Here is a 27814-nt window from a genome sequence, read left to right on the forward strand (position 1 = left end):
TTTGAAATCAAGAAAGATTCGAATTGTCGCGGGTTACGACTCAACATTCGAAGCTGAGTGTCATGATTCATGATGCAACTGTGTTCGAACCAGACAACCAGCTGGCAGAGCAGAGAAAATCCGCAGAACGAAGATGGCATTCTCGGGAACACGAAGCTTGTCCCTTTTCAGGACTAATAAAGCTGTGGTTCAGCATGCAGCATCTAGATCAAGGTAGCTAGCAATATTTTTGTTTTTGTTAAAGCGTGACAGCAAATAATTTTAGATAATATATGTTGACCTGCAATACACCTGTCAAGCCGGTAATGGCCAAGTGGCAGCAATCTTGAAACTATAAATAGGAATGCAAGTCAGCTGTTTTGGCTCTAAGGCGACCAAGGTCGTCATATGACCTTCAGTTTTATTAAATGTTAAGAAATGATGTACAAGTTGAAAGGAAAACCTATATTAAATTACAAACGTTTGCTTGTAAATAACTTTAGTGACTTAGTCCATACTCTAATCTAAGCGCTGGTTACTTGGTATTTTGTTGAAAGGAATCCCAATAAATGTTTTTTTTGCATATAATAAGTATCTTTGGCAATTACTTTTATTTGGATTATGATTAGTTTCACCTTTGTTTTTACTTTGCTCAATCTGTTGTCAGCTCTCTTGTTAGGAAATCAAAGACAAAGACAGGCTCAGAGCATCTCATTCTGCAGTGACTGATACTAGCAATTCATAGACGACCTAATATTTCAGTTCTGTTGCAATATCACACAAACACAATTTTTCACTTCTTTTTTGCATTTGAAACATTATTTTTTTCCCCTATGGAATGTGTAAGTTAGGTTAGGAGCTATTGCAGTATAAGTATTGGACTGTCAATATCATCATTATCATGTAAGTTTGTTAAATGATATCCATGTTTGCATGGGTAGGGAAGGTACTTGGAATACGTGAGGGTATTTTTTTTTTTAAGTGCACACCTATGCAATATAGCATTACAAAGTTAATTATTAATCTCATAAATTATAATACAGCAACATAATAATAGTAATAATAAGTTTATTTGGCATTGAATCAATATACATGAAGTGCAGATAAAGAAAAGAACACATAGTTCGAAATAAGTCACAATTGCCGAGGATAATGCAAAAAAGCATGTAAGCTTATTTCCATTGTGGTCCTCGTTAGACTTTCTACACTGTATTGGACTGTCACTGTGTAAGTTTGTCAAATATCCATGTTTGCGTGGGTATGGAAGGTACTTGGAAGATGAGGATATATATATATATATTTTTTTAGAAGTGCACACCTACAAAGGATTACAAAAGGCGGAGCATGCCGACAGGTGACCTTTTGGTCCATATCTAGGTCGGATGGAAAAAATAATAATAATAAAATAAAATAATCATAATAAAGATAAATTAATAAATACAAACTATAATAATGTAAATAACAAATAAAATACATAAATAAATGCATAGGTATAGACAAATAATAAACAAACAGGTAAATAGTAAATAATAATAAATGAAAATCAAACAGGCAAATGATGACAAAACAAAAATGATATAAAATAAATTATAATCATTACAAAATCTTGCTTAGGTGTTTATCTAAATGATTCTTAAAGCTTCGAACTGAACTACATTGCACTACCTGAGCAGGAAGTTTATTCCTTTCATTAACTACATGGTTGGCAAAGTTGTTCCTACCTACTTCCAAATTTAATCTATTTCAGGATAGTTTGAGACCATTGTTTCTTGTCTGATTCTCATTCAATGTGAAAATTTTGTCACTTTTGATGTTGTCAATTCCCTTTAGAATTTTAAAGACCTGTATCAAGTCACCTCTGGGTCTACGCTTTTTTAGGGAAAACGGATTCATATGATTTAGTTTTGATATTTGGAATCAGTTTTGTGGCTCGCTGTTGTACATTTTCCTGTCTTTGTGTCCTTAATGAGATTCGGTGACCATACGGAAACAGCATATTCCAAATGTGGACGAACTAACGATTTATATAGCTCGTTAATGAATGATGGACTTTTGAAATCAAAAGATCGTGCAATTAGTCCTAGAATATTATTTGCTTTCTCAGAAGCTGAAATACACTGCTTGGTTGATTTGAGATCGTTACTGATAATTATGCCGAGATCTTTTTCATTATCCACTTTTGTTAACGAATTTCCAAATAACTTGTAGTCGTACTTACTGTTATTTTTACCTATGTGCATTACCTTGCATTTACTTGTGTTAAATTTCATTAGCCATTTTTCAGACCATTGAAGTAATTTATCTAAATCTTCTTGAATATCTAATTGGTTTAAGTGATCATTTGCCATTCCGCAAAGTTTTGTATCAGCAAATTTGGAAACAGTAGATTTTAGTCCATGGTCTATATCATTTATATATACTATGAATAGAAGTGGGCCCAAGAACGGAACCCTGAGGAACTCCACTTGTAACATTTTTCCATCTAGAAGTTTTTCCATTTAAAACAACTGTTTTTGATCATTCAACCAATTACTAGTCCAACTTTATAGGCCACCACTTATTCCATGCAAAGCTAATTTAGTAAGTAGTCTTTCATGTGGGACGCTATCAAAAGCTTTTACAAAGTTTAGATATATCAAATATATATTGTTTCTTTTGTCATAATTTGATATAGCATTACAAAGTTAATTATTAATTTAATAAATTATAGTACAGCAACATGATAATAGTAATAATAAGTTTATTTGGCATTGAATCAATATACATGAAGTGCAGATAAAGAAAAGAACACAGTTCAAAATAAGTCACAATTGCCGAGGGTAACACAAAAAGCATGTAAGCTTATTTCCATTGTGGTCCTCGTTAGACTTTTTCTACACTGTTACACAGACAACATACATAGGGGTTAAGGGGACCAGAGACAGTCATAAGTAATACCAATCAGTGTACATATGACAAATAAACATTAATATAGAATTCCTAATACTACTAAAATGTTTGTAACATGTAGGATATTGAGACCAAAACTTGAGCACCATCACAATCAGGAACATTGCATTATGCATCAGGAAAAGGTACCAAAACAGTGAGTGAGTACCAGATCAGTGTAGTATCAATTATGTACTACATAATTCTACAGCTGTAGCAGCAAGTATAGGATAATAAAAGGGGGGGGGTCCATCCCAGGGTAAGAGTAAATATCAAGTACCACGGGATAGAAGGTAGCAGGCCATCAACAATATCAACACATTATCGTGAATGCTACATGGCAGCTTGGGGCATCCATTAATTAATTCCAAAATTTATCTATACCTCAGGATGGAGTGGGCAGTTACACATTAATTTGAGCACCAGGAAGTAGTACATTATAACCTGAAGCGCCAGAAGTAGGTTCCAAGGAACCAGTAGTCGTACGAGTAAAATAAGGAGATCGAGGGAAAGGTCCAATTACCTTGTTGCCTGGTGTTCTTATTCACCAGGCTTGTATTATGATCAGATCATAATTGTTCTCAGACCATACCTGAGACATACCATACTATGACAAGCAAAACAAAAGTGGAAACCAGTTTTGAACATCAAACATTGTTATACTAAGCTAAACCTCTGAAGGACAAAAGGGGAGGTCAGAACAGTTATGAGTGAACGCAGATTTGGATGGTATTACTCATGGAGTCTGGTACCCCTCACTAGGCTAGTAGTACATAAAATCAAGGCTGTTCTTGGTCCATAGCTGAGACATATAGTAATCCTTGACTTTTTTCTTGAAAGTAACCTTGCTATTTGACTGCTTAATGGACATAGGTAGTGAAAGTGAAAGCTGTTTTTGATGAAGGAACCTGCATGAGTTACAATAAAAGACCCCTGACTGTTCCGGGTTCAGTTCTCAGCAGATAACATAAAATTACAGCTCACATATGAAGGAGCATAATTATGAATGATGTTGTAAACATGATTTAGTTTCAGCTGCTGAACATATTTTACAGGTAACATTTCTACTTTGCTAAATTCTTCTATACCAATATGACTACATTGAGGTAAATTTAGCATGAATCTAATGATCTTATTTTGTGCAACCTGTAGTAGAGACTTTTTTTCTGCTCAGATTGATGTACCAAGAGCTAGAAGCATAATCAAAGAGATGCTGTATCAAGGCTGTAATGTACGTTTTTCTTGGCGGAAATCAATAACAATAAACCTTGCTAAAAGCAAATATACTACTGAACAAAGCTGTGAGCATAGCATCAAGATGCCATGTTGTCTGTCCAGTCCAGTCAGTGTCGGACAATGGATTTCAGTGTGCACCAGGTATTCTCAAACTCCAGGTGACATGAATAAGTGCTGTTACAAACACAATAGGGCTTCCTTCAAGCTATGCAACAACTGTTCCCACAGTCCGATCAAGCGCTTAATCAGGCTGTCATCATCCATGACGATGACAACAATGACCTGGATGATCTTTAGAATTACAGGTACCACATTACTAAAAACAGCTAAGGTTAGGTATGGTAGGTTAGAATATATGAATTTATCATCCTTTCATTTCTTTGACCTCAGCATCTATCAAAACAAACATGGCCAATCATTCACCCACCACAACTTTGTTAGTAAATCTGTTTTAGCAACATTTTTTTTTATTTATTTATTTATTTTATTTTTTATTTTTTTTATCTCTCACCAAGAAAGACTAATGTTGATGTAACTTACAGAATTGCTAATTTTCTATTGCTATATCACGTAGGTGTGCACTTCTAAAAGTTTAGACGTGAGTCACCTGCAAGAGAGACCTGGGTAAAAGATATTGATTTCTTGTAGGGCATCTGCAATCTACAGGAAACTGGCCTCACCTATGTGATAAGTTTGAGTTAGTGGAGAAATTTTGGTATTTACGTGCATTTCTGGAGTAATACCACAGTATTTATTGTTTCATTACCAAGTTTCACTGTGAAAGACCATTTCAACATTTGTAAATGTTGACTTTTTTGTTCATAATTGTCAGGTTATCTGGAAACTCATCCTCCTCCCATCCCCCCTTCTTTCCTCTCTCTCCTCTCCTCTCTTCTCTCTCTCCCCCTCACCCCTGTCCCTCTCCCTCCCCCCTCATCCCTGTCCTACTCTCTCTCTTTCTCTTTCCCTTTCTCTCTTTCCCTTTCTCTCTCTTTCCCTTTCTCTCTCTTTCCCTTTCTCTCTTTCCCTTTCTCTCTTTCCCTTTCTCTCTCTTTCCCTTTCTCTCTCTCTCTCTCTTTCCCTTTCTCTCTTTCCCTTTCTCTCTCTTTCCCTTTCTCTCTCTCTTTCCCTTTCTCTCTCTCTTTCCCTTTCTCTCTCTCTCTCTCTCTCTCTCTCTCTCTCTCTCTCTCTCTCTCTCTCTCTCTCTCTCTCTCTCTCTCTCTCTCAGTATAAGACCTTCATAGTTTGGTTTACATTAGGTTAAGTAAGAAGAGATTCCCTTAGAAATTACTAGTTCCTGACTAATTTTTGTTGAGAAATACTTCCATAGAGAAAATAATTTATTAAGAGCATTGTATGTAATTGGTGGGTGTAATTACCCTCAGAAACTATTTACCAAGATTTTGGGCACTCCAGGAGTATGGTGGTCCCCTCAGGCAATTCCATTTGGTTCTCCACTCCTCCCATACTAAATACAGAAATTGAATCAGCAATCTTTTATATTGAGACTATGGTAATTTGAACTTCAAGTGATAAAATGTTGAAAATGCATCTAGTAAATGGTCATGCTATATTTTATGTAATGTTTGCCACAAATGAATTTGTCATGTCCAGCATTGGAGGAGTAGAGGAGCAAGCTGCTTGCAGATGGGTCCTCCAGGATTCTTGTGCCCATCTGAATAAGTACTGTTCATTTTCTATGCACATCATGGAAGGGGTGGAGAAACAAATTGGTGCTTGACAGGACCACTATTTATTGAATTATTTTTATTTAACCCAATATTTCTAACCATGTTATGTTTACAATGTCACAGTGTTATAGACTTGGTACTGGTTGTGCAAATCTGTCACTATTTTTCCTACATGTACAAATGACCTTGTTGAAAATTATGTACCTTCTAATGATGAAGTGGGTGAAGACTATTTGGTCGCAGTTCATTACTGTACTTTGTAGTGAACTGTGCCTTATTGTCAGCAATAAATATGAAAAAAGCAATATAAATATATATATATATATACATATACATATATATACATACAAATACAAATACATATATATACATACAAATACAAATACATATATATACATACACATACATATACATACACATACATATACCAAAGGCTTTTTCCACCTTACATGTGGGGTAGCCAAAAAGAAAAAGGCATAGAAACCACTCCCACCCATTCCATTCCCTACATATTCCACTCCCCTCCATCCCCCTCCCTCCGTCTTATCTTGGCACCTCCTGGATGATGGGTCATCCCTGCATCCTGTCCACTGCCCTGGGTCAGAAGTAGTGTCGCAAGACAATGCACATCCACAGCAAGGCTGCTTCATAAATTCGGTGACTCCCCCTCTCCATCCCCTCATGCAGAAAAGAAGACGGGGAGAAAACCCTTCAGGCTGCATCAAACTTTTTTACTTACATACTTCCTCACCCCCTATCCCCCACCCACTCCCCCTCATGCATCACAGCATCATCCAAACACAACCCTTCTCCATTCACCCCTATCTTCTGTCCTCTCCCATCCTTCCTCAACAGACATTCCTCTCTTTTGTAATGCCCCTTTCACCCCATCCATCCATCTCATCCTAGGGTGCCCCCTCATATTCACTCCTTCCACCTCTGCCTTCCACACCTCTTTTACTAATCTTTCTTCACTCATTCTTTCCATGTGTCCAAACCATCCTAATACTGTACTCTTTCATCAACCCTATCTCCCAACTCCCTTTCCACCCCTGTTCTCCTCCTCATTTCTCACTCTTGCGTAGTAACCCCTATCATACTTCTCGGACATTTCATCTCAAACACATTCAAACTCCTTCTCTCTTCATCTCTTATGTTCCATGTTTCTGCCCCATACATTGCTGTTGGCACAATCACTCCTTCATATAACCTCCTCTTAGCATCCATTCCCAGATGTCTATTTTTCGTTACACTTTTTAATCCACCAAGGCATTTACTCGGTTCTCTGGATTTACTTTATTTTACTGTACCTGGAGGGTGCAGGTCTTCTGTGAGAGACCGTGGGGCAATGGATTGATGGATTTATTTCACTTTACCTGTTCGTGTGTGAAAGATGGGGGTTATTGGGGTCATCTTCACAACTGCCTTTTCCCTCATTGGCTTATGTGGAGCACTGGCACTTAATGCAGTAGAGCTTTATTGTTCATTCTTCTTCATGGTATGCATAGTGCTTTTGTACATGTGGAACATGTGCTCTATAGCTGCAAAAATCTTTCCTGTTATCTCCACCTGCAGATGGATACCTTCTTAGAGCACTTAAGGGTGTCTTCAGCAGCTGTCTTGGCTACTCTCTTTTAGGGGCAATGTTATATGCATGGGTTGAACTTAATTTCCAATGTTCACATGTGCATATGGAGACTGAGGGAGGGAGTATGGGAACACAGCTTGGTATGGTGTGATGAGCAGGAACCCACATGTTTTCAAGATCATGTAAGTGTAAAAATACCTGGCTGCAATACATGTAAAATCAAAAGCATGTTAATTGAGTAATAAACTGTAGACAAATTATAAGATCCATACTTAATTGTGTATCCACTGCATGGTTTACAAGTCAGCAAAGCTTACTTTCAATACTTCATTTTGTATAGGTTGTAGAGTAACAACAGAATGCATGAAAACCACCAAAATAGGACATCTGCACACACCATAATATCCCCAAGAAAATCATGTGAAAATGATAGTTTTAAGCCAGAGCCTTGGGTGGCATTCACACACACTAGGTACCAATATACTGTATGTATTTGTGTATGTAAATGTACAAATTGGGGTAGGAGTTTGACAGAATTTTAGAATAAAAAGATGTTCTAAAAGGAATTGAGAGTAAGGGGGTGAGTCAGGTAGAGATGAAAAGGTAAAGGATGCAGATGAACAGATGTTAATGGAAATATAGAAGATGGATATTCTTTTACCCATGTCTCCATCTTGAGGTTGGAATAGCTCATAGATATTGTGGTTTATAGATTATATATATATATGCAAGCAATCACATCACCGTGATACAAAAATACAAAATAACCACAGGAGAAAGGAAACTTGTAGACAGTAAGTACTTTCATATATTACATCTTCAGACTAAATGACAGAGATAAAGAGTTGGGTTTAGATATAAGTATCAGGTGGCAACCATAGTGAGGAAGGGGGTAGACAATACAATGTGAGGAGGGGGGATGACCTTACCCCTATCAACCTGACCAACACATAAGGGTCAATCTGGTGGAAAGATCTCCGTGACCATTTGGGTTATCAATTTATCACATTTAAAATGACCATAGGTTAAGTTTATATTTTTGTCAAACGTGCCTGATATTAAGCAAGATTCTATTATATTTCTTTCTTCCAGGCTTTTTCCTTTAGCTGCCTTAAAGCTAAAGGAAAAAGCCTGCAAGAAAGAAATATAATAGAATCTTGCTTAATACCAGACACGTTTGACAAAAATAGAAACTTAAGCTATGGTCATTTTAAATGTGATAAATTGATAACCCAAATGGTCACGGAGATCTTTCCGCCAGATTGACCCTTATGTGTTGGTCAGGTCGATAGGGGCAAGGTCATCCCCCCTCCTCTCATTGTATTGTCCCCCCCCTTCCCCCCTATGGTTGCCACCTGATACTTATATTTAAACCCAACTCTGTATCTCTGTCATTTAGTCTGAAGATGTAATATATGAAAGTACTTACTGTCTACAAGTTTCCTTTCTCATGTGGTTATTTTGCATATATATATATATATATATATATACATATATATATCAAATGCTGAGACATTCTGACAGGTATAAGTGGAGCAGGAAACACAGGAATCTTAGTCTCGAGTTTATTCCTGACTAGTTTCGCAGGTATGCTTTTTTAAAGCATACCTGCGAAACTAGTCAGGAATAAACTCAAGACTTAGACTCCTGTGTTTCCTGCTACACTTACATATATATATACATATGCACAAGTAAAATGTATAAGCGTATGTATAAACATAAATGTGGATTATAATCAATCTATTGTTTACCTTGTTTGTATATGCATCCATGGTTATTTATAAACATGCCACCTTTCTCCAGCAAAACCAAAGAAAGTACACAATTACTAACGGACAGTGCAGCAGAAATAATGAGTCTAAACACAAATAATGAATCTTACATATACCACCCACCACATCAGCCCCTCTGGGGATGCACCCTACAATTCAAACCTTCCCATTCTTATGCTGGCAGATGAACATGAATGCACATGACTCGGTTTAGCTGAACACACAAACGGCAGACCAAAGAGGACACAAAATATTAGAACACCCATCAAGTAACTTCCTCAAACATAAGTGTAATCCCCCTCCCACAAACACAAACATAGGAAACCATCCATGGCATCCCTTCAGACAACTTACAGATCATTATAGAACTAGAAAGAATAATAAAGCCTGAATATTAGGTTGGAGATTTGTTTTAGGATTTTGGTTCCTTTGGCAGTTTTGTGCAGTCATTTTAGGTGCTGTGTATTAAGGTTAACTGGTAGTATGTGAATTAGTATGCTATTGAGTAGTATGAGTTTGGGTGTTTTATTGTGGTGGTTGGTGGTAACAGAGCCATATCAGTAGGGTTAGCCATGGTTCTAACAGCAGTTTACACTATTGACTGTATAAGCAATGCTTCAACATTAATTATCAATAGATATAGTGAAATGGTAAGGTTGACCTCTTCAATACAAGTCAAATTCTTGTGCACAGTATCGGGTGCCGAATGTACGATGCATCACACTGCGTGCATTATAAAATATAAAGTCACTGCTGTGTTACTCATTCTTTCACCAAGTAATAATAAGCTCGGAAAATTTATCAAACCAGTTCACAGAATCAGGTCACTCGGCTCCAGCTCTAACTACAAAATAGATATAACCAAGATGTTAACACTGGCATTCTTGTATACCCACTTGCACCCATGATGCCTACATGGACATCATTGTATAGAAGAGCTTAAATAGAGTATTTTAACTTTTTCTTGCAGTTCTTGGTGGTCTGGAGTGGAGATGGGACCACCAGATGCCATTCTTGGGGTGACTGAAGCCTTCAAACGGGACACAAACCCAAAGAAGATGAATTTGGGTGTGGGTGCTTATCGGGATGATAGTGGCAAGCCTTTTGTTCTTCCCTCAGTTAGAAAGGTGAAGTTTACAAATGTCAACATTATTACATATGCAAGTTGTAAGGAAAAATTCATGTTTAATTCTAATTTTTTCATTAACAGTTTTGGAATAGGGTAAATATTCACAAAAGTAGAAATAACGAGACACCACTGAATTATAGGCCAGCATAATTGACTGGCAAAATAATAAAATTTTGTGAAAGATTAATGGGTCATATATTTGAAGAGATTAACAATTAAGTTGGTTTGGCTTAGATCCAAAAGGTACATTGGACCTATTTCACTTTTATTCTAGCATGATTGATATATTGTAAGGGAGTGTTGGGTGGCCTGTACCTTGGTCTTGAGAAGCCTTTTGATAAAACATCTTTAATCTTGTGTAGAATCTAGAGTATATTGGAGGACTAAGATGCAAATTACACGTGGATAAAGATTTTTTTAAGGAAAGGTGTGTGAGGACTAGTAAAGGCTAAGATGTCAGGCTAGAAAGTAGTGTAATCTTCAGTGGAAATTGGAGTATATTGGAGGACTAAGATGCAGACTACTCAAATGATTAAAGATTTTTATTTAAGAAAAGGTATGTGAGGACAGTAGTAAAGGGTATGTGTCTGGCTGGAGAATAGGGATTAGTGGAGTTCCACATGGTTCAATGCTGGCACCTATTAATGTTTATCAGTGTTCATCATGCTATACCAGGGTGTATTTTATGTACAGGTATTGTTCTTCTGACTGTTGCCAGGTGATTTTATCCAGTTGAATGAATACCACCACCATAGTTCAGGGGTTGAATTATCCTAATCCAGATTTTTCTTTCTTTTGGCTGTCATTAGATTTTGTTCAGTTGAGGGGGAAACTGCCATTCAGGAGTTAAATCATGGTATTTTAATTGTCTTGTCATTGAATAATTCATTAGTTTTGTGTATTTTTGTATACTTTTACTCCTCAGTCACCCTAATAAAGGAAATTTTATATTTTTTAATCCAACAGGCTGAAGAGCTGATTGTTTCACAGAAACTTGACAAGGAGTATGCTCCTATATCTGGATTGGCTGATTACTGCAGAGCTTCCATCGACCTTGCATTAGGTGAAGGAAATCCATGGGTAGCAGATGGTTTGGTAAGAATTGTTGATCATATCATCTATTCAGAAACTCTTGGAACGATTCCCAGGTCTGAACATGTTTAACATGGAAAACCAACCAACAGTAAAGGGGCAATTTTCCAGACCTTACAGTTCACTGGGACCAATGGCAGGTACCTGGTAATGGTAATCCTGCAAGATAGATGGAAGAATAATCTTCCTGCTGTCCATCTTCAAAACCTTACTACCCTCTCCAAAATCATAACTAGGAAACTATCAAAAGAGGTCTAGATGGTGCAAAAAGAAGAGCAAGGTATTTAAAGATGGTTCATGCTAATGGAGATGATTTACTATCATCCAGGTCACTGCTTACTTGATGATTAATGAAGCTCATAGTTTGTATTTTGTAAAGACAAAGCTTCCAAATGTCTATCAGCAACAGAGGAATAATAGACACTATATGGAGACAAGATTCATTGGGAAGTGGGGTGAGAAATGGATCTGAAATCGAGAACCATAAGGTCAGATAAGAGACCTCATTGTAACAAATCTAACCCAAGATGGGGGCTTGTAATGAAGCTGATGAATAGGAAATGTCAGGGCTTTCCCCCTTGGAAAAAAAAGATAGATTGGCAATAGCTAGAACCAATTCTATAAAGGTATTGTGCTATCTAAAAAATGGGTTTAATGTGTATGAAATGGGTATATGTTTTGACTTAACCAGTTCCTTATAAAGGGGAGAGGGTCTTTGGTATATGAAAAATTTATACATGCTTCAGAGTAGAAAGATGTAACTGCTGAAAATGGATTTTGATATAGAAATGGTAAAGTTCAACCCTGTGTACGATTTCATATTCTTATTCCAGAACGCAACTGTACAAGGGATATCTGGAACTGGTGCACTACGTATTGGCACCGCTTTCCTGTCTAAATTCTTCCCTGGTCCCAAGGTAAAGTTGTGACCTACAAAGTATATGTAGATTGTTTAGAATAGAATAGAAAATATATATTAATATTTTTTTTCGTACATGTTTTCAGGTTGCTCACTTGCCAGCTCCCACATGGGGTAACCATATTCCTCTGTTCAAGCATGTAAACATGGATGTCCAACAGTATCGATACTATGATCCTAAAACTTGCGGATATGATTTTGCCGGAGCTATGGAGGATATTTCTGTAAGTTTTTTCTTTTTCTTCCAAGTTTTTATATTTGTACTATGAAATAGTTTTTGTGCTTTTTAACACGTCAACTTGGAAAAACATGGAAGTCTTCAATGTTTTTATAAAATGTCTAATTTGATGGGTTGAAGTGCAACCCACAACTGTTTATTTATTTTTTATTTTTTTATTTTCTTTCCCTCCCTCCCCATCTGCCTGTCTCTCTCCATTTTAAGACCTTAGTTGTGCAGTAAGTGTCTTGTCTACACACTTAAATACCTTTCCAGAACAGGGGTGGAAAGGGAGCTGGGAAATAGGGTTGATGAAAGAGTATTAGGATAGTTTGGACACATGGAAAGAATGAGTAAAGATTAGTAAAATAGGTGTGGAAGGCAGAGGTGGAAGGAGTGAATATGAGGGGGCATCCTAGGATGAGATGGATGGATGGAGTGAAAGGGGGATTACAAAAGAAGAATGTCTGGTGAGGAAGGAGGGGAGAGGACAGAAGATAGGGGTGAATGGAGAAGGGTTGTGTATGGATGCTGTGATGCATGAAGGGGAGTGGGTGGGGGATGGGGGGTGAGGAAGTATGTATGAGGAAAAATTTGATGCAACCTGAAGGGATTTCTCCCAGTCTTCTCCTTTTCTGCACGAGAGGACAGAGAGGGGGGGTTGCCAAATTTATGAAGCAGCCTTGCTGTGGATGTGTTGTCTTGCGACACTACTTCTGACCCAGGGCAGTGGACAGGATGCAGATAAGAGGGAGGGAGGGAGGAGGATGGAGGGGAGTGGAATATGTATGGAATGGGTGGGAGTGGTTTCTATGCCTTTTTCATTTTGACTAAACCCCCCCCTGTGTAAGGAGGAAAAAACCTTTGGTATATGTATGTATAATTACTTATGATTTTTTTCATAGAACATTCCAGAGGGAAGTTTGATTGTGCTACATGCTTGTGCTCACAACCCAACTGGTGTAGATCCTAAAAAGGAACAGTGGGATGAAATGAGTGCCCTCATCAAGAAGAAGAATTTACTTCCTTTCTTTGATATGGCATACCAGGTTTGTAAATAATATTGTTTTGTAATACTGATTTAGTTGGTTAGCCCTTGGTGTTAGTGATGATTTAGTGATAGCTGTAAACTAATGCTAGCAAGAGTACTGTAATTTCCTCTTTTACAGGGATTTGCTTCTGGTAGTGTTGACCAAGATGCTTATGCTGTACGCAAGTTCTTGCAGGATGGACACCGAATTTTGCTGTCACAGTCTTTCTCCAAGAACATGGGTCTATATGGTAAGTAGTGTGTATAGTAATGTCCCTTAAAAATACCCTGGTCTTATCCAGAAACAACATGTACACTTTTGGACCACAAAGTGAGCCCTTATGATCAAACAAGCAATCTGATACCTTGTCCACTATCTCTAGGCATGAACTCAGAAGAGTGATTGCTCCCAAAATACAAGAATGATGTTGGCCTGGCTGTAATCAGGCATCAAAACATTCCCAATACACAATAACCCTGGCACTAGACATTAGATGCCTACACAGAGGACAGGGCAATGTTGGGAGACTGTTTGGAATGCCAGTATATTGGGATGGTTACAGGTCTAGTAATAGCTGATAAGGGTAGGGTTAATTCAATATTGTCAAATTCCAATTCAGAATAGAATTTAATTTATTCCAATTCAGTGAAATTTTTTTGAAAAAAAAAATCCTCAATTTTGGCTGTCCCCTTTCCTATTACCTTCCTTAAGTCTCCTTTACCACCTCTTAGTGTGATATTGTCTTCAGGCATAGAAACACTGAACATTGCTGATGAAATACTGATACTTGGTTCATTTCCATGACATCGTTGTCTTTGGTAAATTCCGATTGAGATAAAAGCATGGTGGGATTTGCATGACCTAACAAACGTATCATCCAGTACCTAATACTCTTGACAACTCTACAGAATTTTTTCAGTGACCATAGACTAATCTGGTGGCTGAAGTCAGATTTTTTTCTGGACTGGGTGGAAAAGATCCAGTGCAAGGAATGGATTGATTTTCCATTAATTTTTGTACAGGTGAACGTGCTGGAGTTTTCTCTGTTGTCTGCCAGGACCAAGAGGAAGCAGCCCGAGTGATGTCACAACTGAAAATCCTTATTCGTCCACTGTACTCGAACCCTCCTATTCATGGTGCACGTATTGTGAAGACCATCCTCAATGATAAAGATCTCAGGTTGGAATATAATTTTCAAGTATACTTTTGTGCTGTACAGTGACATTCTTTAGGTAATATATAAACAGTATATGCATAGAAAATTAGGGGTGTGCAGATTCCATTTTTTTGCCGATGCCAATTCCTATTTACCATTACTTGCCGATACCAATGCCAAGTCCTATTCACTCTTAGCGCGCTGAATGGCCTACCGGCTCCGGTGCTTGGCCTTCGAGCCATAAATTTCATAAATCAATCATATTCACTCTTAGTTGCCGGTGCCAGTTCCACTTTATATAATTATAGTACATCAGTTTTAAAAGTAATTGAACTATATATATTTTTTTTACTTGTTTTATAATCTAGATTTATACATGACAGATTGGGCTACTTTTTAACTTTTATGTATCTACTTTTTATTAGGTATTTATTTCCATAAGAAATTCTTGTTTACAATATTTTTAAACCAGCATCACTAAGCATAATTAGTGGTTTTATTCTATAATTCAGTAATACATAATCACTAAAAAATATATACATATACCAAAGGCTTTTCCCTTATAAGGGAGGTAGCCAAAAAACAAAGGCATATAAACCACTCCACCCAATTCCATCCCTATCACACTCCACTCCCCTCCATCCTGTTCTCTCCCTCTTGTCGTGGCACCTCCTGGATGACAGGTCACCCCTGCATTTTGTTCACTGCCCTGGGTCAGTAGTGTCACAAGACACAGCACATCCACAGCAAGGCCACTTCATTAAATCAGTGACCCCCCCTCTCTGTCACCTCATGCAGAAAAGATGATGGTTAGAAATCCCTTCGGGCTGTGTCAAATTTTTCTCGCATGTACTCCCTCACCCCCCATCCCCCACCCATTCCACCTCATGGATCACAACATCTTCCATATACAATCATTCTCCATTCACCTGTCTTCTGTCCTCTCCCGTCCCTCCTCAACAGACATTCCCCTCGTTCCCAAAGCCCCTTTAACCATATCCACCCATCTCATCCTAGGTCGCCCCCTCATGTTCACTCCTTCCACATCTGCCTTCCACACCTCTTTTACTATTCTTTCTTCACTCATTCTTTCCATGTGTCCAAACCATCCCTATACTCTTTCATCCACCCTATCTCCCAACTCCCTTTCCACCCCTGTTCTCTTCCTCACCTCCTCATTTCTCACTCTATCCAGCCTAGTAACCCCCATCATACTTCTCAGACACCTCATCTGAAACACGTTGAAACTCCTCTCTTCCTCTCTTATGTTCCAGGTTTCTGCCCCATACAGTGCTGTCGGCACAATCACTCCTTCATACAATCTCCTCTTAGCATCCATTCCCAAATATCTTTCTCATTACGCTTTTTAATCCACCAAGGCATTTACTCATTTCTCTGTTTACATTATACCTTCACTCCTCCCTTTACTGCCACATTTGTACCCAAGTATCTAAAAATATCCACTTCTTCCAGTCTCTCTCCCTTAATACTTACTTCCATTCTGCTGCCACTTTCTCCCCTTGTACATCTCATCACCTTACTTTTACCCACATTTATCTTCAACTTCCTTCTTTCACACACCATCCCAAACTCTGTCACTAACTTCCTCAATCCCTCCTCTGATCCTGCTACAAGTGCAAGATGCCAGATGTTTTTAATTTAGCCTAAAAATTGTATTTTTGAATAACAGAACTATTAAGCTAAAATGCATAAAGATGTATTGTTACAAGAAAAAATAAAATTAAAAATTAATATAATTTGCTCTAACATTTACCGACTTGTGCTGTTATTTTAGAAGCAATGGCATTGGCAAAATATTGCAGACGCTGAATCCCATTCTATAAATAAATGCCGATGCTGATTAATCGGCACACCCCTATATAAAATATTTTATAATGTTTATTGGAGATGTTTTGTAAATACAGAGCTGAGTGGATGGTTGATGTCAAAGGAATGGCTGACAGAATTATCTCTATGAGATCAAAACTGAAGAGCAATTTGGAGAAAGAAGGCTCCACTAAGGACTGGTCCCATATTGTAGACCAGATTGGAATGTTCTGCTTCACTGGTATGACTCCACCTCAGGTTAGTAAAGATTTTATCCTGTTATCTTAGTCTATCAATCGATTGTTGCCTCACTTTTCACAAAGTGGAAGACCTGCAGTTTCATAGTGGCTGGCAATAATCCTTAGGCTTTCCCACAGGCCTTTCTGGGAAGAAACCTTGAACTGTTGTCTGTGTTCTAATAGTGTGGGAGTGTTTCCTTATCAGTGGCTCAATGATGGGGGAGGGTAACACCCACAAGTGGTCATCCCCACAGAGATAGCCGGGAGCCAATCCAAAGACAACTTTAGTGCCTCAGATCTGTACCGCCAGATGTAGGCTAGTGTTTGTTGGTGGGTTTTGAAAATGTCCATCTTGCAGGACCACAGTGTGCAGGTAACCATCATAGGTCTCTCTGAGTAGGGGAGTGAGGTAAGATTCTATTCTCGTGCTCACAGAGACAGGAGGACTTGACGAGGGCAATTAAATTTCATAGGGTTTGCTGGAGGAGGAAACTGAAGCAGGAAGACAGCATATCAAAGAACAAATTCAGAACGGTATCTAAGTGTGGAGAGTATAGGGTTGATGCAGCTTTATATAGAGGATATGGAGCAAGAAGAAAGTTAAAAATCTGGGAATTGATATACACTGACCTGGAATACTGGGTTAACAGATAGGCCATTAATATTGATTTTGAAAGTAATGGAGCAGTATGTAAAACTGAAAGTGCAACAGGTGTAGATTTCTTAAAAAACAAATACTACATACATATACCAAAGGCTTTTTTCCCCTTACAAGGGAGTTAGCCAAAAAACAAAAGCATAAAATTCACTCCTACCCATACCATCCCCACATACTCCACTCCCATGTACCTCCCTCTCTCTCTCATCTTGGCTCCTCCTGGATTATAGGTCATTCCTGCCTCTCACTCGCTGCCCTAGGTCAGCACATCTATGGCAAGGCCGCTTCATTAAATTGGCGACCCCCCTCTTGCCCCTTGTGTAGAAAAAGAGAAGACTAGGAGAAATCCCTATGTGCTGCGCCAAATTATTTTTTCACACATACTCCCTCATCCCCATCCCCCACCTACTCCCTTTCATGCATCACAGCATCATCCATACACAACCATTCTCCATTCACCCATCTTCTGTCTTTTCCCATCCTTCCCCAACAGACATTCCCCTCTTTCCCAATGCCCCTTTTACCCCATCCATTCATCACATCCTTGGTTGCCCCCTCATGTTCACTCCTGTCTCTGCCTCCACACCTCTTTTACTAATCTTTCTTCACTCGTTCTTTCCATGTGTCTAAACTATCCCAATACTCTTTCATCAAACCTCTCCCAACTCCCTTTCCATCCCCATTCTCCTCATCTCAAACACATTCAAACTCTTCTCTTCCTCTCTTATGTTTCATGTTTCTGCCCCATACATTGCTGTTGGCACAATCATTCCTTCATACAATCTTCTCTTAGCATCCATTCCCAAATGTCTATTTCTTGTTACACTTTTTACCCAAGGCATTTACTTGCTTCTCTCAATCTACATTCTTTCCCCACCTCCATTCCTACCTTTCCCGCCAATGACCCAAGTATCTAAAACTAACCACTTCCTCCAGTCTCTCCCTTAATACTTGCTTTCAGTCTGCTGCCACTTTCTCCCCTTGTACATCTCATCACCTTTTACATACATACGTATACCAAAGGCTTTTCCCCCTTACAAGGGAGCATGGCTTGTCTTTTAAGGCACGTATTTTTGTGCCCACACCATAACATGCCTAAATTTGAAATGAGCTCTAAAAAACGTGCACCTATGAAAAATAGAAGTTCAAATTTCACGTGCCTCAGTGACTGTTCACCACAGAATGAAGCCGAGTATCGTGGTATATTCATCAAGTAAGCCTACCTTGTATCCCACTTATTAAGGAGACAGGTAGGTCTCCTGTAATATTCACATGTTAAAGAAAAAACTTTAGTGTTGATTCAATTTCAACAGTATGAAAAAAGTGCTTTAGCAGTCACTGAGAATTTAGGGAAGTACTAATTTGCTCGCCTGCATTCTTTTGTGGACAAGGACCCAGGGAGGTAGCAAAAAAAAAAAAAGGGGGCATAAAATCCATTCCCACCCATTCCATCTCCACATACTTCACTCCCACCCACCCACTCCCTCGCTCTTATCTTGCCACCTCCTGGATGATGGGTCATCCCTGCATCTCACCCACTGCCCTGGGTCAGAAGCAGTGTCACAAGACACAGCTCATCCATAGCAAGGCTGCTTCGTTAAATCAGCAACCCCACCCTACCCCTATCTCCCTCCTCATGCTGAAATGGAGAAGACGGGGGAGAAGTCCTTTCAGGCTGCGTCAATTTATTTTTCACACGTACTCCCTCACCCCCCCGTCCCCCATCTACTCCCTTTCATGCATCACGGCATCATCCATACACACACAAGCAGCGATCGAGGAAGGACGAACCAAAACACGCTCCGAACTGCTACCTAGCAATTTGACGACAGACAATTTTGGAACGTATTATCAACAACCACCTGGTTTGTACATACGGGGAGGGAGTGTCAAAATTAAGGTGATCGAAATGCAGTCCATGTATCTTAGTTCAGTTACTGTAAAAGAAAAACCAGTGACAACAGTGGATGAATTAAACAACAAATTCAATGATAAAGAAACTGCAAAGGCAAAGCGACGTCTGGAAGTAAATACAATAGAGTCCCCACTTGGTGTAATAAAAAAAAATGTGTGAATGAGACCCCAAAAACATAACAAAGGTTGGATAGAGGTCTCTTTTCGGGATTTGATAGAGAAAATAGTAACATATATAGAGGGCTAGACACGGATAGAGAACCGAGGTTTAAAAATATTATAAAAATTATAGAAATAAATGAGTTGTTGGATGAAGTAATTGAACTGAGAAGTCAATGCAAAAATATATACAAGGAAGTAGCTATATTAAGAAGAGCCAATGAAGAAAGCAATAGGGAAATGGATAATCTAAAAATGGAACTGAATAAAATAAAGGGAGAAAATATAAGTTTGAAAAACGAAAATATGAATAGGAATGAAGCATTGAAAAAGAGATGAAGGATCAAATGCAGGTGGTGACTGAGAAAGTGGAAGAAAAATTGAAAGAAAATTATTTTCAAGAAATTAAGAAACAGTGGAAGGAGGAACAGGAAAGTAAAAAAATTATCCTTCAAGGAAATAATGGAACAAGTTAAGGATAATAATGAAAAAAAAAAGGTAATCCAAGTGATTAAAGAAAAAGGACAGTGGGCAGTGGACAGGAAAAGATGCATTGTGATTTACGGTATTAAGGAAAAGCATGATGTGCCTAGATACCAGCGAGAAAGGGAAGAAAAAGAGATTGAAGAGGAAAATCAAACCTTGGATAAAGAAATCAAGGAAACTTACAGAATGGAGAGATACTCAAAAAAAAAATTTAGGCCACTAAAGGTAAAACTAGTCACAATTGATAGCAGAGGAAGTACTATCCAAAACAAAACTGGCATACATACATATACCAAGGCTTTTTCCCCCTTACAAGGGAGGTAGCCAAAAAGGAAAAGGCATAAAATCACTCCCACCCATTCCATCCCTGAATACACTCCACACCCCTCCACCCTCCCTCTCATCCTAGCACCTCCTGCAAACTACCAATATATAAAGGAGGAAGTAAGGAAGATCCAACTAACTACAGACCGGTCTCCCTAGCAAGCACAGTAGCTGAAATATGTGAAAGTGATTAAAAGTAGATGGGTTAAACATTTGGAAGAAAAATCTATACCAAACCCAAGCCAATTTGGATTTAGACAATGAAGATCATGTACAACAAATCTAATCTGCTTCTATTTGACAATAATAGATGTAATAGAGATGGATGGGCAGACACTGCCTATCTAGATCTACAAAAGGCATTTGACAAAGTACCGCACAAAAAATTAATAGGGAAATTAGAATCAATAGGTGGCATTGCAGGTAATTTATTAAAATGGATGGAAGACTTCCTGACTGGAAGAAAAATGAGGGTAGGAATTAGAGACAAATACTCGAAATGGGAAGAAATGAGAAGTGGTATTCCACAAGGGTCAGTACTGGCTCCAATCATGTTTGCCATATACGTAAACGACATGGACGAAGGAATTGAATGTTATATGAATTTCTTCGCAGATGATGCAAAAATATTAAAGTATCAACAATTGAGGACTGTGACTCGTTACAATCAGACCTGGACACAATCTGGAAATGGACTCAAAAGTGGGAGGTGAACTTTGATATCAAGAAGTATAGCATAATGGAGTTTGGCAAAAGCAAAAACAGAATTTAAAAAAATTACAAAATTGGTGAAAATGAAATAAAAGAAGTGCACTCGGAAAGGGACCTTGGAGTGATAATCAGCAATGACATGACACCAGACAAACATATAAACAAAATAGTTGTGAAATATACAACCTACTAAGGTCAATGAAAGTGGCATTTGAATACTTGGATGAAGAAATTATAAAAAAATATATATATATTAGTCGCATTGATTAGACCAAAACTGGAATATGCAGCGACACTATGGACACCCAGTACTAAAAAGAATATAAGGAAACTAGAAAGAATACAGAGAGCAAAACAAAGTTGGCACCAGCTCTTTCCAAACTAACATACGAACAAAGATTATTGAAGCTAGAACTACCAACACTAGAGCAAAGAAGAGAAAGGTGATCTACTGACTATATATAGAATCATGAAAGGAATGGAAATCCTTGACAGAAAAGATTTACTAAAAAATGACAATGGAAAAACAAGAGGTCATGAAAAGAAACTCTAAAAGGACAACTATAGAAGAGATAGGAAAAAGAATAGCTTCCCACACAGAATGCTGGATGTATGGAATAACTTAGATGAAAAAACAGTGTGTGCAAATACTATTCACTTAACCACTTCAGTACGGGACTTAAATCTCGCGGGCAGCAGCCAATGCCAGCCGTATGACGTGTCGTAATGATATTCGCATCATAAAATATAGTCACCGCTTATATCGATCGTTCTCTCTTTCACCCGCGAATTTTGAAAACCACAGAGAATGGGATTCAGGGCGCATTTGGGAGAATGTAAAAACACAGGGGCGACTACAATAAATATAATCAAGATGCCGATATGGCAGCGTCGCGAATTCACTTGCTCCTCATGACGCCTACGTGTGCGGCACCGTATGGAAGGGGTTAATGCTGAAAGATACGAAGATGAGTCACCACGAGCATAGCTCCCTTCCTGTATAATACAACTAGGTAAATACTCCCAAACTTAAGAACGACCTTCCCTTTCAAACTTGTTTCACTTAATGCTAGCACATCCATCTTCTCACAAACATACTGCCAGTCTCCTCTTTTACTTTCATCTGTACCACAACCATTCACATTTAATGACCAAAAATTTCGGGGTCTGGTTAAAATTTTCCTCCCAGACCCTCTTATACCTTGACTTCTTATAGGATGAACATAGAGCAGGATTCCTTCTCACATTACTGTCTCACTTTGTTGCCTTTTTTGACTTGCATGGGAATAACAGTTGCAGAATCCATCACCATAGGAAGTAACAAGAGGTAGTCATAAAAGTAGAAAAGGACTGTTTTAAGAGAACAGCATAAAGGAGGGACAATCATGGTATAAAAGTGTCGTCACTGACAAATGTGTGGCTCCAGCCTGTAGGGACCCTCCAAACAAGTCCTTAACCCCTTCCATACGGTGCCGCCTACGTAGGCGGCATGAGGAGCAAGTGGATACGTGAGGCTGCCATATCGGCGTCTTGATTATATTTATTGTAGTTGCCCCTGCATAATGACATACTCTCTAAACTGTCTTCATCACATTTTCTATGGTTATCAAAATTCACGGGTGAAAGAGAGAACGATCGATATAAGCGGTGACTATTTTTTATGATGTGAGTATTATGACAAAACATCGTACGTCTGGCAGCTAATGCTGCCCGCGAGATTTTGGCCCATAGTGAAGTGGTTAACCTCTTCACTCCGGGGCACATCGCACATCTGGCAGCATTAGTTGCCCAACGTGCAATGTTGCGTCATAATAATGGCATTATAAAAAATAAAGTCAGTGCTCAATCATTCGTTCTTTCACCTGTGTATTTTGATAACCATAGAAAATATGATGAAGCCAGTTTAGAGAGAATGGAGGTTACATAGGTACGACTACAATAAATATAATCAAGATGCCGACGTCGGCATCATCGAGTACCCACTTGCTCCTCATGCCGCCTACGTAGGCGTCACTGTATGGAAGTGTGGTTAATAAAGAATTTGCTGCATGCTACCATGCAATCACTACTGCATAACATGCTGTCAATACCCCAGTACAAATTAATGTGTAAGAAACATAAGATTAAAACAAAATGTCATGTCACCATGGCAGTTTGTACACATGGATGGGGGTGATGTGAGATGTAAATGCTAGGGAAATGGGCCAGGAATTGGAGATGGTTAAAGAAAATGGAGAAAAATGAGAAATAAGCCAGTTGTTTGCTGATGACACTGTGCTTGTAAAAGGAGCAGAGGAGGGATTAAGGAAGTTAGTGATGGAATTTGGGAAGGTGTGATAAAGAAGGAAGTTGAAGCTGGCAGCAAATTAGAAGCAAGTATTAAGGGGGAGAAGCTGGAGGAGGTGGATAGCTTTAGACACTTGGTAGCGAATGTGGCAGGAAAGGGAGGAGTGGTGGTGGAGGTAGAATGTAGATTGAGAGAAGCAAGTAAATACCTTGGGGGATTAAAAAGTGTAATGAGAAATAAAGTTGTGAATGGATGCTAAGAGGAGATTATATGAAGGGGTGGTTGTGCCAACAGTACTGTATGGGGCAGAAACATGGAACATAAGAAAATCTAAATGTGTTTAAATGAAATGCCTGAGAAGTATGGTAAGGGTTTCTTGGCAAGATAGTGAGAAACGATGTGAGGATAGCAGGGGTGGAAAAGGAGTTGGGAGATAGGGTTGATGAAAGAGTATTGGGATGGTTTGGACACGTGAAAAAAGTGAAGAAAGATTAGTAAAATGTGTGGAAGGTAGAGGTGTGGGGAGTGAACATGAGGGGGTGACCAAAGATGAGATGGATGGGGTGAAAGGGGCATTAGAAAAGAGGGAAATGTCTGTTGAAGGGAGAAGACAGTAGATAGGGGTGAGTGGAGAAAGGTTGTGTATGGATGATGCTGTAATGCATGCTGCATTGCTTCTGACCCAGGGTAGTGGGCAAGATGCAGTGATGACCAGATCCAGGAGGAGCCAAGAAAAGAGGGAGGGAGGGTTGGAGAATGGGAATGGAGTATGTTGGGATGAAATGGATGGGAGTGGATTTATGCCTTTTGATTTTGACTGAGGAAGAGGAGGCAAATCAAGTAGAGAAGAAAAGGTAAAAGGTGCAGATGGAGAGATGATAATGGAAGAGAAGGCAGTGAGAGGAAGGTGGGCAGAGTATTTTAGGGAGTTGCTAAATGTGAAGGAGGATAGGAAGGGAAAGGTAGTTGCAGTGGGAAGCGCTAAGAAAATGAGTGATGAGTGAGGAAAATGGAGGAGAAATAGGGAAAGATGAAGTGAAAGCAGCTGTTAAGATGATGAGAGCATGTAAGGCACCTGGGTTGGATGGATGCCATGCAGAATGTCTGAAGAAAGGAGGGACAGTGATGGTGGACTGGCTGATGAGGTTATTTAATGTTTGTTTAAGAGAGGGCAGAGTGCTGGAGGACTGGAGGAGTGCCTGCATCGTTCCGCTTTACAAGGGAAAGGGGGACAAGTGTGAGTGTAGTAGTTTCAGAGGGATCAGCTTGAGTAGTTGGGAAGGCTTATGGGAGGGTCTTGATTGAGAGGATTAGGAGAGGAACAGAGGGAGTAATTGGTGAGGAACAGTGTGGGTTTAGGACAGGTAGGGGTTGTGTAGATCAGATTTTTGTGGTAAGACAGATATGTGAGAAAGCTGTAGGGAAAGGTAAGGATGTTTTTTGGGGTTTTATGGATCTGGAAAAGGCTTACGACAGGGTAGACACGAAGGCACAGTGGGAGGTACTGCAGATATATGGGATAGGAGGAAAGCTGTTAAGAGCAGTCAAGAGTTTTTATGAGAGTAGTAGAGCTTGTGTTAGGATTAGAAATGGAGAGAGTGAATGGTTTGAGGTAAAGGTGGGACTTCATCAGGGATGTGTTATGTCGCCCTGGCTGTTCAATCTTTACATGGATGGGGTGGTGCAAGAGGTGAATGCAAGGATAGTGGGTCAGGGGTTGGAGATGGTTAAAGAAAATTGAGAAAAGTGGGAAATAAGCCAGTTGTTGTTTGCTGACGACACTGCACTTGTAGCAGGATCAGAGTTTGAGAAGGTGTGTGAAAGAAGGAAGCTGAAGATAAATGTGGGCAAAAGGTGATGAGATGTACAAGGGGAGAGAGTGACAGCAGGCTGGAAGTGAGCATTAAGGGTGAGAGACTGGAGGAAGTGGATAGTTTTAGATATTTGGGTGCGAGTGTGGCAGGAAAGGGAGGAGTTTGGTTGGAGGTAGAATGTAGATTGAGAGAAGCGAGTAAAATGCCTTGGTGGATTAAAAAGTGTAATGAGAAATAGACATCTGGGAATGGATGCTAAGAGGAGGTTATATGAAGGAGTGATTGTGCCAACAGCACTGTACAGGGCAGAAACATGGAATATAAGAGAGGAAGAGAGAAGAAGTTTGAATGTGTTTGAGATGAAATGTCTGAGAAGTATGATAGTAGTTACTAGGCTAGATAGAGTGAGAAATGAGGAGGTGAGGAGAACAGGGGTGGAAAGGGAGCTGGGAAATAGGGTTAATGAAAGAGTATTGGGATGGTTTGGACACATGGAAAGAATGTGTGAAGAAAGATTAGTAAAAGAGGTGTGGAAGGCAGAGGTGGAAGGAGTGAATATGAGGGGGCATCCTAGGATTAGATGGATAGATGGGGTGAAAGGGGCATTACAGAAGAGAGGAATGTCTGTTGAGGAAGGACGGGAGAGGACATAAGATAGGGGTGAATGGAGAAGGGTTGTGTATGGATGATGCTGTGATGCATGAGGGGGGTGGGGGATGGGTGGTGAGGAAGTATGTATGAGAAAAAATTTGACACAGCCTGAAGGGATTTCTCCCAGTCTTCTCCTTTTCTGCACGAAGGGATGGAGAGGGGGGGTTGCCAAATTTATGAAGTGGCCTTGCTGTGTCTTGTGACACTGGTACTGACCCAGGGAAGTGGACAGGATGCAGGGATGACCTGTCATCCAGGAGGTGCCAAGATATGAGGAAGGGAGGAGGGTAGAGGGGAGTGGAATGGGTGGGAGTGGTTTCTATGCCTTTTTCTTGTTGGCTACCCCCCATGCAAGGGTAAAAAAGCCTTTGGTGTAAGTATGTATGATTTTGACTACCTTGTAAGGGGGGGGGGAAACCAAGAATTGGGGAGCTATGATCTAAAACTTGCTTCAATCTTTTCTTTGTGTGTATGTTGTTCTGCTCATAGTTTTCTTATTCTACAGATGGTGTTTGGGACTTGCTTGTACACTATTTATATGTATATATACATTTATTTTATTTATTTATGTATTTATTTATTTATTTTTCAGGTGGAGAAGTTGACAAAAGAATATTCAGTATATTTGACCAAAGATGGCCGTATTTCTGTAGCAGGAGTATGTTCTGGAAATGTGGAATATTTGGCTCATGCTATGCACCAGGTTACAAAATAGATTTGGAACAAGTTAGATGAATTATTAGATTAGCATTATGTTAGACATGTGTAAATATATGAAAAGCAGGTCTCTAGAAAGAGGTAATTACATGCCCACCCATTTTAACAGCATCTAAACTTGAGAGGTTTTAATTGATGTAATGCATATCCATGAATGAAAATTCAAGTTTTTAATACAGGACATATTCAGTAGTAATAAGTATCCATATCATAATAAGTGGTGTACAAGTCAAATTGATGTAGATGACTTTAATGTTTTAAGCTCAAAATTCTGGTTTAGGCCTATAATTGTTGTATGTTAACACCCTGTAGAAATAGGTTAGACTATAACCATGACACTGTGATACCTTGCATTATATATCTAATTATTTACAAATTGGTTTTGTATTATTATTACACACCTACCAAAAGGACCTTTCCCTATACAAGGGGTGGCCAAGTGGAAGCAAACGCCCATGCTACACCTATCTTAAATCAACCCAAAAACCCATTCATTGTCCCCTCCATCTTGGTTCCTCAAAGGTGAAGGGTCATCCCTTATTTATTATCTGTTAAACAAGTTCATTTACACGAGATTTTGTAGTTATGTGGTGGCTTTCTGGAGTTTGTGTTAAGGGTGGTGCTCCACTTGTTTATTACTTGATGGTATAAGTTAACCCAATGTGTAGGTTTACCCCAAGATTTTGAGTAATTTTTTTTCCTTTAGAAAAAAAATATATATCTTTATGCCACATTTCTCACACACACATGCACAGTGTATATACATGCACACATTTGTATACATTAACATTCACAGAAAAATTAAATCCTGTTTGCAAGCATGACAATTGAATTTTCTGGAATTGTTAGTGCTGGATTATGCTTATACATAAAGGTGTACATTTTATACCCATGCTTGTTACAAATACTTCAGTATTTGAAGTAAAAAAGAAAATGGAAGGGTATTTAAGTCTACTCCAATATTAAGGAGTAATAGATTATGTAATTCCATAAGAGGGACCTAATATAAATAAAACTGAAGTTTTCTTTTTTGTTCAATTATCCTTAATTGCCAGTCATGTGTAAGACTGTTTTTGTATAGGGTCAGTAGGATGCTTGCTGGGCAAGTAAGTGTTGCTACTTGTGCTGAGGTCAGAGAGATGGTGATTTCAATCCTGGCAAATTGAACAAAGGGCACGTTTCAATAAATTCCACATTACAAAGTAAAGGGAATCCTAGTCTCCTAATAGGGGGACTTTTGTGATGTTATACCCAATAAATCCATATTAGGTCTTGTCCACCTTGAATGT

General features: G+C 38.9%; 1 protein-coding gene across 1 annotated transcript; it reads left to right on the top strand.

Annotated features, from left to right (window-relative positions):
- The first annotated feature begins 54 nt into the window (after nucleotides 1-54).
- Got2 (glutamate oxaloacetate transaminase 2) lies at nucleotides 55-27551 on the top strand. The gene is made up of 10 exons (XM_076188401.1): nucleotides 55-213; nucleotides 10165-10321; nucleotides 11290-11418; nucleotides 12249-12332; nucleotides 12421-12558; nucleotides 13457-13600; nucleotides 13721-13832; nucleotides 14605-14761; nucleotides 16664-16823; nucleotides 26401-27551. Exons 1-10 carry the CDS (start codon nucleotides 134-136, stop codon nucleotides 26521-26523), a joined length of 1284 nt encoding a protein of 427 aa, XP_076044516.1. The 5' UTR covers nucleotides 55-133; the 3' UTR covers nucleotides 26524-27551.
- The last annotated feature ends 263 nt before the right edge of the window (nucleotides 27552-27814 follow it).

This window comes from Oratosquilla oratoria, chromosome 7, assembly GCF_046742065.1.
Source record: "Oratosquilla oratoria isolate Oo_2021 chromosome 7, ASM4674206v1, whole genome shotgun sequence".
NCBI classification, from domain to species: domain Eukaryota; kingdom Metazoa; phylum Arthropoda; class Malacostraca; order Stomatopoda; family Squillidae; genus Oratosquilla; species Oratosquilla oratoria.